At 37.0% G+C, this 12,500-nt stretch overlaps 2 protein-coding genes across 2 annotated transcripts in view; one reads left to right on the top strand and one right to left on the bottom strand.

Moving 5' to 3' along the window:
- The window catches only part of pou3f3a (POU class 3 homeobox 3a), a 26,813-nt gene extending 14,932 nt beyond the window's left edge, over positions 1-11,881 (top strand). Inside the window, 2 exon segments of the mRNA XM_072914491.1 lie at positions 10,007-11,338; positions 11,341-11,881. Of these exon segments, the coding sequence (XP_072770592.1) occupies positions 10,063-11,338; positions 11,341-11,597 (1,533 nt within the window). The 5' untranslated portion in view covers positions 10,007-10,062 and the 3' untranslated portion in view covers positions 11,598-11,881.
- mfsd9 (major facilitator superfamily domain containing 9) overlaps positions 1-12,500 on the bottom strand; it is a 123,282-nt gene that overhangs the window by 87,907 nt on the left and 22,875 nt on the right. The window lies entirely within an intron of this gene.

The following is a 12,500-nucleotide window of genomic DNA, read 5'->3' as shown; positions in this document are numbered from 1 at the left end:
GTTTTTAAAAGGAAACTAATATTTTATCTGAGTCTGTAAATTAGTTTGCTTGTTGATGATTTTTGTTTGGTTTTGTATTGTGTAGTTATATTTATACGGTAACTAATATTCTGAGACTGTAAATTGTTTGCTTGTTGATGATTTTTATTTGTTTCTGTATTGTGTAGTTATAATTATATGCTTTTACTTGTAAATGTATTGAGTTTGTGGACCCCAGGAAGACTAGTGGGTTGTTGTGGCAACCAGCTAATGGAGATCCTTATTAAAAATAAAAAAATCTAAATCGTGAAGCTTTTTAAAGTAGCGCTAAAAATATGTCCCTTTTTTTTTACTTTTACTGTTTGTTTTTGTGGGGTATCCTGCAAAATGATTGGATCAACAGCGTCGATTAGACACATTTTCGCTAATTACTGTTCATTTTTCTGGAAAATTCTACTGAATGATGGTGACAACAAGATCCGCACGAACAAATCTACTACAGTCAAACTACGGTTTGAAAATTGCTTCAAAATATTAAATGGCTCATGTCATTTCTTGCAAGAATATGTCACTTTTCTACTAGTTACATTTCATTTTTGTGGGATATTCTACTAGCCACTGTTCATTTCCGTAAAATTGGGGAAATTATTATATGTTCTTGCTCAGCATAAAACATTTTAAGTTGCTCAAATAATCAGTTTTCTACTAGCTACACTTCATTTTTGTGGAATATTCTACTACAATCTTATGAGAAGCAGCTGCGCACTGACAAATTTAACAGTCAACTAAAATCTGAATAGAATACATTTTTGCTAAAACAGTTATTTTAGCAGTATTTCAGAGCAAAATCTTGAGGGTTTTTTAATTAACGTTAAGAATATGTAAAAAATGTATTATCATAGTTCATTTTTGTGTGATATCTTGCTAAATTCTAGCCAGAACAAAGCTCAGCACTAAAAATATGAAACTATGAAAAGAAAAAAGTCGAAAGTTCTACTTTTACTTATACTTGTTAGTTAATTGGCTGGGTAGGTAAAAACAAACAAACAATGGAAATAAATCTTTCATGAACAAAATGTTATTATAATGTTATTAATGTAACATTCCATAGCTAGAGAAGGTGTGTGACTTGTGTTTGAATGTGGAATTATGGTATAAGTGGGAATTTTTGGAATGTGCAAATTATTAGCTTAAATCTTTCGATGCTGGAATTGTTTGAGAAATGTGGAAACAATTCCATTCATTTCAATATTAATTTTTGGGCCGGAAAATGTGTAAGAGGGGAATTTTAGAATTAAAAAAATAGACAGCCTAAATGTTTTCAGTGAGCTTAATATTAGAATGGTTTGGATTGGTTTATAATTCTACTATTCTCTAGTTTAAAGGGAATATGTGTTATGAAAATGTGGAATGATAGGGAAAGTAGTACAGTAGTTTTTGGGATGTGGAAAATTGTTAGTCCTGAATGTGGCATTACGAACAATGTGGTAATGTTTTGTGACATGTCCCGAATAAGATGAACATTTGGATGTTGGAAAAGTTTGAATCATTCACACAATCAGCAAGTGCCACTCCAAAAAATTTCTAAAGGTTAACAGATCTTTGTAAATGTCAGCAACCGTAGTAATTGCACACATAAAACTCTGTTTTGTTAGTTTTTTGTTTGTATCTTAATTAAAGAAACCCAAGCATAACCAGAAAAAACATGCTTTTTTGGACTGGAGTCTCCTGGAGTGCAGATGAACTTTGTTCTGACAAAAGCCAACTTAAAAAAATGTGTAAATATTTTGAGCTGATTGAACAGAGAGCGAAAAGACAAGGGTTGGAGTGATTACAGGAGGATTCAGTAAAAACGGCGTTTGCCAATTAGCGGCCAGTGTCATATTTGCTGCACATAGTTTGTTAGCCAAAGTTACTGCGACTAATGCACATGTATGGCAAAGGAAGGAGGGAGAGAAACGTGCATCCTAAGAAGACGGCCTCTTCACCCAGCTTCCTTCATGAATAACAAATAAGGCCGAACAACACATGCAAAACATTACTGCGTCCCTCCACACTCATCTGGCTTCCTCCACATTGTGCCGCTGGACTTGGACAGTGTTTTGCTGCTTTTGGACCAAGTCGAGCCTTACGGTTTCTTTCATTTTATTTTATATATATATATATTTTTTTTAACAGGTTAAATAAGTATTAGTTCAATATTTTCACAGCACAATCAATCATTCAAGTTGAAGGATTAAAAAATAAGTTGATGCAAATCAGTTCCCCTCAATAATTTTTGCTGAATATTTTATTTTACAAATCTGTTTGTAAAATACACTAGTGGTGCCCAAATTGTGGCTCAGGGGGCTTTTTTACCCCACAACTTGTTTTTTTAGGCATATCCCAAAACTGAAATGAATGTACAGTATTAACATAACATCTATTTGTAGATTTACGCTAATTTGCTTTGTCATCTACAACATAAAGCTAAAAGTAAATACCGTATTTTTCGGACTATAAGTCGCAGTTTTTTTCATAGTTTGGCCGGGGGTGCAACTTATACTTATGTGTGAAATTATTAACACATTACCGTAAAATATCAAATAATATTATTTAGCTCATTCACGTAAGAGACTAGACGTATAAGATTTCATGGGATTTAGCGATTAGGAGTGACAGATTGTTTGGTAAACGTATAGCATGTTCTATATGTTATAGTTATTTGAATGACTCTTACCATAATATGTTACGTTAACATACCAGGCACGTTCTCAGTTGGTTATTTATGCCTCATATAACGTACACTTATTCAGCCTGTTGTTCACTATTCTTTATTTATTTTAAATTGCCTTTCAAATGTCTGTTTTTGGTGTTGGGTTTTATCAAATAAATTTCCCCAAAAATGCGACTTATATATGTTTTTTTCCTTCTTTATTATGCATTTTCGGCAGGTGCGACTTATACTCCGGTGCGATTTATACTCTGAAAAATACGGTACTTTGTTCAGATAGCTTAGCATATACTGACACACATTGACTTGATTTTAGCAACTTTAATGTACCAAATGTATCAAAGTGGCCCTTGGATTCGTCACTTTTTTATGCGTGGTCCCTGACATACACACTTTACAACTGTTATTCTACTTCATTCATAGGTTTACAATCATTTCAGTTAATTTACTTATATAATGATGTACACGTATTACAAAATGCACAACTAATACTAATCCTCTACAGACATGCTTGATTGTAAAACTGGAAATATATGACGTACTATATTGCAACTGTATGTTGGAAATAAACTAAACTAACTAATGCACTGTAATAAAAAATACATTCATATCACATTTTTCATGTAAATTTGCTTTCTTTATAGGGGGTCTGACAGAAAAGTTTAACTTTCTCAGGATGTGGGGTAAAAAGTACTTGTTACGTTTTAATTTATAAACTGACACTTTGAACACTGTTCATATTGATGTACTCACCTTTTACAGAAAATTATTAGCAACTATATACTTTGTGTTTATTGTAATTCAGCCACTCTACAGTTATTAATACCCTATTTAAGTGTAGTTTATTGTATAATTGTAAAAATATATGTAAAATGATCAAAACTGATTGTGATGATTCTAACTATGTATGCTTGTACTTGCAGTTATATAGTTTGTTTTTTTATTACAAAGACTTACGTGGGCAATACTTGTATACACATATTTAGATACATTTTTGATTATTATTTGTACTATTATTGTATACAGGTAGAACAAAAAACAAAAAAATATTGTGTAAATGTTCCTTTACCCCGCCTTCCGCCCGAATGCAGCTGAGATAGGCTCCAGCACGCCCCGCGACCCCGAACGGGACAAGCGGTAGAAAGTGAATGGATGGATGGGTTCCTTTATTCCAGCAATTATATTTACAACGTGAAACTGATATATCACATATTCTCATACCATACAACTCAAGATATTTCAAGCTTTCTTTTGATATGATTTTGATGATTATGGCTTACAGTTTATGAAAACCTTGAATTGAAACTCTCAGAAAATGTGGGGTTTTAAATGACTGTAAGCCATGATCATCACAATTATAACAAATAAAGGATTTACATATCTCACTCTGCATTTGTTGAGTTTATATGACAAATGAGTTTCACATTTGAAGTTGAATTGCTGACATTAATTGACTTTTGCATGATATTCAATTTGTTTTAGTTTCACCTGTGCATGTATTCTATCTGAATGTAAACATGTGATATAATCCTCACAATGCAATATTTTTACATTTAAAATTTGGTGTTAATTTATTTTACTTTTAAAAATTATTTTTATAGGTACAATGTCCATCTATAAAAATTGAATACTTTTTTATTTGTATTATTACAATTAGTGGGACTATTAATGCAATTTATTATAATATATTCAATTTTTTTGGATACACACTAAGCATTATTATTTTTGCATAGGCAGACATTTTGATATATTTGTGCATCAGCTCTCACTAGACTTTGGGTGCGTTTGTATAACATCCATATCATAACATTATATCCACATTTATTTTGACGCCATTAACAAAATTAAACAGCATTTTATCACAGAGCAAAGTCTAGCGGTCCCTTTTTAAAGTGGACCCAGGCCCTCATAGAACATGGGCAGCACGTTTTGGAGGCTGCATAAAAACAGAGGCAAAGAAGCGGGAGAAAGTATTTCCCACTAGACGTTTGCACATCTGACCATCCGTAAAGTGACCCAGTGTAGAAACACAAACCCCGAGAAACTTGTTTTGGAAAGTGCATGGTGGCAGATTTTTTTATAGCGCCTCACAAAAGTGGGTACAGTTCTTTCTTTACCACTTGAAAGGCAGAGCGCATTAACATGCAAAAGGCGTACACACCTTATTTGTACCCGAAGCTGGGGATCCTATAGAGAGATGTTCCAGCTATTATGCTATCAGTACAGTATATACAGTACTTTTTCATTGGGGGAATGCCGGGGCACCAACATTTACTGTAATGTTAGTGTGCCTATATGTGTCTTTTTTTAAAATATTTTTTCATTTTTACACATTTGCTTGACAGTTATAGGACAAATCAAGAATATAATGTTCCCAAAAGCGAATCAGTCTCTAAATAATGGATATAATTTACCTGCACGAATATTATGGACAGAAAGGCAAACGTCTAGAAATAATGCAACAACATTGCCACTGTACTTAAGAGTAAGCACGATATTTATCCTAAATTCCTTTAATTGGAAAAAAGTATTGACTCATTTTTATTTCTGACATTATTTTTGATGTATATGTTTTAGTCAAATGCGGGGTTGTATTACTATAAAAATAATACAATAGTTGCGATTGAATCCACAGCGCCTCTGCTGGTTGCAGCCAAGTAGCGCATTCTATTTTTCACTCAGTTTCTTCAAGACACAATAAACACAAATGAATCATTAATGACATAATGACAAATATTGCGGCTTCACCATATCGCAGATTTTTTGTATTTTTATTTTCGTAAGCATATTCTACCACATTTTTTACCTAAATTAAGCATTTTCAAGCACAAAAATGACTAAATTAAGTAAAAATATCAATACTACAGTGGTATTGGCTACTAATGCGACAAAACCAATATCATGGACCCTGATTGGCTCAGCCTCCGGCAGCATTACTATATTGAATTAAAGGAGTGTAAAGGTGACGAAAGGGTGTTATTTCATGTCTAGAGGGCTCTCATCATGTTAAAAAATGTGTTTTGAAGGTAATAAACACTTTTGTATGCTCTAGCTATGAAAATGTCAGATTAAAATGTATTTATCGCGGTCATGTCCGAAACTAATTAATAGCGATAAAAGAGGGATTACTGTATACGGTTTATGAGATTTCTCTGCTCCCAGCCACTAGGGGGCATAGTTACAGTACATTTGCATGCATTGAGGTGTTAATCAGATTAAAACTGTATTAAAAAAAAGGCGGCTCATTCGGCGTAAGCTAGTTATGATTTTTTCTCCGGCTAGAAACTTAGCGGTGCATTTGTTGGAGAAAAAACAAAACAAAAAAAAAGCAATTCACTGGCATTGCCATTCACTTTTCAAGAGTACAGTAAGCTTGCTCAAAATCTGCCGATAACTCACAGGAAACATTTTTGTAACGTATAAGGGGATTGCTATGATATGCTGCTACTTTTAACGGTTTTCGGCAATTTTAGGGTTTTTCCTCACATTTGCGTGCATAATGGCAACCCAATTGTTTTGTGGATTGCAACTGTATCAAAAGGCTCACGCAAAACTTTGTGTTTAATCAGGCCAAAAATATATATTTTTTATACATCAAAAGCGGCATCATGGGGAAAAAAAGGAAATTAGGTCCCGGCACTGCCACAAACTTTTTTATGCCTAAGAATCCTAAATTGCTGCTCACGACCCAAAGGGGGTATATTGTGTAGTATAAGGGGATTGGTATGATGTGCTGTGAAATATGGTTTATTTTTTAGGCAATTTTTGCATTTCAATTTTATTTAGGATAGCTCTTGATATGCAGCGTCTCATTTTCAAGGAGGCCCCACAAATACAGAAAAACATAAAACACAAAAACACACTGCTCTACCACTTCCACAGCACCCCCACATCACACCTGCTCACACACATATACATAAACCATTGCAATACATCAGAGATTTTCAAACTGTGGTATATGTACCAATAGTGGTACGCAGGCTCTATGTAGTGGTACACCAAACAAAAAATCACTTAAGTTATTAGTGTTTTATTTTCCTATTCAAACTGTGTGTAATGTTACAGTGGCCAACATATTAAATATACTTATTAAATACAATCTCAGCCTCATTTCTAACAAGTACTTAGGCCTACTACACTGCTGTATTTTAATGTTGGTCATTATGGTGGTACATGGAGAGCCAAGTTTTTTCTGAGGTGGTACTTGGTGAAAAAGGTTTGAGAAACACTGCAATAGACTACATTACAATATAATACAACATCAGAAACAAGAATAACTTGTTTGCATGTGGGAAAATAAAGTTGATTTACAGATAAAGAAGTTACGGACTTTAAAGAAGCAGGAAGATTATTGCAATCAGATGGGGCTTTGAACTTGAATGACCTACTGCCTATTTCTTTTTACATTTTAGGGACTGCAAAAAATGGATATGACATGTCTAAGTAAGAGAATAGGGAGCTATATACTGAACCAAAAGTTGTTTTAAGTACAGTGGGATACGGAAGTAAATATATTGAAAAAGAAACAAAACCCAGTGAAAGTGATGCCTCGATTTAGGATGCAGCCAATTAACAGCCTGGTACTCACATACACAATGGTGAGTTCTTAATGGACATCCCATGGACATGCACAAATAATTCAATAGATTGTTGAGAGGCTTGAGGATAGAGTCGTTAGTGGTTTGCTAAACAACACCAGTAAAATCTAGAATGGGAAGTAACATTTTTGAAATTATGATTTTTTTCTAACTAGAAATGCAAAGCAATGGATTGTAGATCTCTGTAGAAAGAGCACAAACATTTCTTACAAATATAATCAATATGTGATTTAAAGGTATTTAAATACATGAACTTGCTCTATATAGTGGAGTTCCATCACTAAAATTAACATGCAGCTCAGGTAAATGAGATAAATGATATTTTGTGCCAAACACCAACATATTTTTTTTCCTATTAGGAAAAAGCCTGTTGTTATTAAACCAGTGTTGTATTGTATTGGAATCTTGTTGCAAATGATACTTGATTTGTAATTTATAAGTATTGGAAACAGGGTTAATTATGACAGAATGAGCATATTTGAGGTAAATCATTAATGAAAATAGAGAGAAGAAGTGGCCCTAAAACAGAACCTTGTGGGACACCTCCATCAACTAACATTGGATTGAATGGACAACCATTGACAGAAGTATATTGATATCTATTGTGAAGGTAGGAGTTAAACCAAAGGACAGCATTTTGACTCAGCCCGAGATGATGCAGTTTGTCCAGAAGACTATAATGTTCAACAATATCAAAAGCTTTTAACATCCATCCATTTTCTACCACTTGTCCCTTTCGGGGTCACGGGGGGTCGCTGGAGGCTATCTCAGCTGCATTCGGGCGGAAGGCGGGTTACACCCTGGACAAGTCGCCACCTCATCGCAGGGCCAACACAGATAGACAGACAACATTCACACTCACATTCACACACTAGCATATCAATAAAAATTGCACCTCTAAATTGGCCCATGTCAGAAAACCTGCCATTTGTAAATTTAAGAAAAGTTTTAGTCATAGAAAAATTAGGATGAAAACCAGATTGATATGGAGATAGCTTGAGTGACATAATGAAATAATTGATGATTGATTTTCACCTTTTTGTGTGTATGATAACAGCTTAACATCCTAAGTTTCCATAAGATCACACTGAATTGTAAATCATTTTAAGAACCAACGTCCTCTGCTGTGGACATTTGCAGAACGGACCGGACATATTTCTTTGTGTGTATATATATATATATATATATATATATATATATATATACACAATTTGGAAGTATATATATATATATATATATATATATATATATATATATATATATATATATATATATATATACACACACACAATTCCAAAATCATTTTGATACTTTTCAGTACTTTTTGGTACTTTTCTAAATAAAGGGGACCACAAAAAATTGCATTATTGGTTTTATTTAACAACAAGTCTTACGGTACATTAAACATATATTTCTTATTGCAAGTTTGTCCTGAAATAAAATAGTGAACATACAAGACAAAATTGTCTTTTATTAGTAAGTAAGCAAACAAAGGCTCCTAATTTAGCTGTTGCTGTATGCAGTAACATATTGTGTCATTTTCCATTCTATTATTTAGTCAAAATTATTAAGGACAAGCGGTAGAAAATTAATTATTAATGTACGTTTTCATTTACTGTTAATATCTGGTTATTTTCTCTTTCAACATGTTCTATCTACACTTCTGTTAAAATGTAATAATCGCTTATTCTTCTGTTGTTTGATACTTTACATTAGTTTTGGATGATACCACAAATTTGGGTATCAATCCGATACCAAGTCATTACAGGATCATACATTGGTCATTTTCAAAGTCCTCATGTGTCCAGGGACATATTTCCTGAGTTTATAAACATAATATACATTTTCTAAAAACGAAAGAAGATGTTGTGATACCAAAATATATTGACATAATCATAGTAGTATCGACTAGATACGCTACTGTACTTGGTGTCATTACAGTGGATGTCAGGTGTAGATCCACCAATGGCATTTGTTTACAATTTGACCGGTACTTTTCCAGAGGCGGTATAGTACCGAATATGATTAATTACTATTGCGGTACTATACTAATACAGGTATACTATACCGTACACACCTAATATATATATATAAATATATGAAGGTATTTCTAATATAACTTTATTTGATTCCCTATTTGGATGCTACAACTACAATAATCCACACATTATTAAATTAATAATCATTTGATTGAATTGCTCGAAATAAATGAGAATTATATATATTTTTTGTATTAATCATTGGGGTAAATTGAGGACTTTATGTCCAGTTAGTGTATATACATGTTTTACACAAACTATGATGTTAACAACTTTAGTGCAACACACACACGCACACACACACACCTCTCAGGTTGAACGTCCAATCAGAGAGGGCTCTGAGGACTTGTTTGCTCCTAATTGGCCGGAGATGGGAGAGGGAAGCCGGGCGGTGGACAGTGTAAACACATGTTCGCCTGCTTCTCTCCGTGCAGGATGCAAGTGGACGTCACAGCAGAGTTTTAACATTCATCATCTTATCATTTACAAGGAGAAAGGGCTGACTTTTACGCACGTCGTCACGGAATAAATAGTGTTTTGTGGATTAATAACAACCGGCTGAACTTTTTTTTTTTTTTTTAACTGTTAACTTCCACTTTCTCCAAGGTTTTCACGTCCTATTTTGCGTGGCTGCTTTTTCTCTTGGGACTGATTTTTGTTGTTGCTATTTTGCGCAGATGCTGTGAGTGAATTCAGGACTTTAAAGTATCAAGAAGCAAGAAAGTCCAGATTTATGATTTGGGGGATGGCTACAGCCACCTCCAGTCCGTACCTCGCCAGCAGCAGGATTCTATCCGGCCCAGTCCCGCACTCTGACCGGAGAGTCGGCGGCATGCAGCCGACCAACGCGGCGGTGACCTCGGTGTCTTCCAGCGCGTTCAGGGGGGACCCCTCGGTCAAGATGGTGCAGAGTGACTTCATGCCAGGGGCCACCATGGTGTCCAGCAACGGGGGTCACATGCTGAGCCATGCACACCAGTGGGTCACGTCGCTGCCGCACGCCGCAGCCGCGGCAGCAGCTGCCGCGGCTGCGGCGGCGGCTGCAGCCGAGGTTGGTGCGTCTTGGCCGGCCAGCTCTCAGTCCCAGGACGTGAAGAGAGGCGCGGGGGCGGGGAGAGAAGACCTGCACTCGGCTGCTTTGCACCACAGGGGCCCTCATTTGGGGGGCCATCAAGCGCATCCTGGAAGCTGGGGGGCGGCAATCAGCATCAGTGAGGGTCCACAGCAGCAGCAGCAGCAGCACCATCAGCACCACCAGCAGCAGCAGCAGAACCTGGTTTACTCCCAGTCTGCTGCCTTCACGGTCAACGGGATGCTCAGCACCCAGAGCCTCATGCACCCCGGTGCGCTCATGCGTGGGGATTCCCCAGAGCTGGAGCACCCTCATCACCACCACCACCACCACCACCCACATACCCATCATCCCCATGCCCACCAGCATCAGCACCAGCAGCATCACCACCAAGAGGCGCACTCGGACGAGGACACGCCGACCTCGGACGACTTGGAGCACTTCGCCAAGCAGTTCAAGCAGCGCCGCATCAAGCTGGGCTTCACCCAGGCGGACGTGGGCCTGGCCCTGGGCACCCTCTACGGCAACGTCTTCTCGCAGACCACCATCTGCAGGTTCGAGGCGCTGCAGCTGAGCTTCAAGAACATGTGCAAGCTGAAACCGCTGCTCAACAAGTGGCTGGAGGAGGCCGACTCCAGCACCGGCAGCCCGGCCAGCATCGACAAGATCGCCACGCAGGGCCGCAAGAGGAAGAAGCGCACGTCCATCGAGGTGAGCGTCAAGGGCGCGCTGGAGAGCCACTTTCTCAAGTGCCCCAAGCCGTCCGCGCAGGAGATCAACGGCCTGGCGGACACGCTGCAGCTGGAGAAGGAGGTGGTGCGCGTCTGGTTCTGCAACCGCCGGCAGAAGGAGAAGCGCATGACGCCGCCGGGGCTCCCGCGCAGTCCGGACAACGCGTACTCGCAGGTGGGCAGTATGGGCGCCGACACGCCGTCACCCTCCATAGACTGCAAGAGGATGTTCAGCGACACGTGAACGCACCACCGTGCAAACTTTCTCTTTTCCCCCCTCTTCGCCTCACTTTAGCTTTAGGTTGGTTACGAGCTCCTGCGTGTCCTGTGATCCACTCTGGTGTGTATGAGTGTGCACAAAAGGTCAAGTTTTATGCATACTTTTCTTACAATCATAAGAAAAAAAACATTAAACATTGGCTTGCTTTAATTGAGCACCGACCTGTTCCAAAAGCAATAACATAATATTTCCCTCTTCATGGTGTTTACTGCATTTATGTTTCGTGCCAGTATAGATGACAAGTTAGGCAATTATTCCAGTGTCCATTTTTCACAAATTTTTAAGAAATATGTATTTTTTTAAGTCATGTAGAAGTGAAGTGAGTGTCATTGTCTTATGGTTTGCACTATTTATTTCCCTCTCATGCTTATTCTCAGTGAAGCAATTCATTATTTAATAAATTGGACTACATGAAAGATGAGGACATCATTATTGAATGAATACAAACACACACACACACACACACACACACACACACACACACACACACACACACACACACACACACACACACACACACACACACTGAGGAGTTATTATAATAGAAACTTGGTGTTTCATGCTAAGTTACATTGAGTATAATTTAACGTAAGTATACAAATTATTTAATCCACCAAATGCTTTTTCTGTATCTACATGTGAAAGTTGTAGAATGATGACCTTAAAGTAAGGAAATCATATTAATAAAATCATGATGTAAAATATCGATGCAATTCCTTGCATGTGTATGTTTTCTTGGACAATGTAGTTAGGTGTGTCCAAAGTGTGGCGCAGGGGCTTGTTATTAAAAGAAAAAAAGAGCAAAAGGCATAACATAGAGAATGTACTAATAATACACTTGTTTCACCTGCCACAAATCGGACTTGCAAAAATGTCACAATTGCACTGGACGCCATCTCATAACTCGTATTTAAGGTGCACAACAAGCTAATAATAGCCCATGTGTGGTGTGGTTGTATAGTAAAGAAATGTATATGTCACAGTGTAAAAAGAAAGTGCAAGTTACTATTTAAATCAACTTCACAATGATATTAATAAGGTATAAAAAATTGCAATTTGGCAAGGTTAACACTTTTAAAGTGTAAGAA

The sequence above is a fragment of the Nerophis lumbriciformis genome, linkage group LG13 (genome assembly GCF_033978685.3).
Source record: "Nerophis lumbriciformis linkage group LG13, RoL_Nlum_v2.1, whole genome shotgun sequence".
Lineage (NCBI taxonomy): Eukaryota > Metazoa > Chordata > Actinopteri > Syngnathiformes > Syngnathidae > Nerophis > Nerophis lumbriciformis.
Note: the sequence above shows the minus strand (reverse complement) of the source record. Positions and strands in the feature narration are given on the sequence as shown.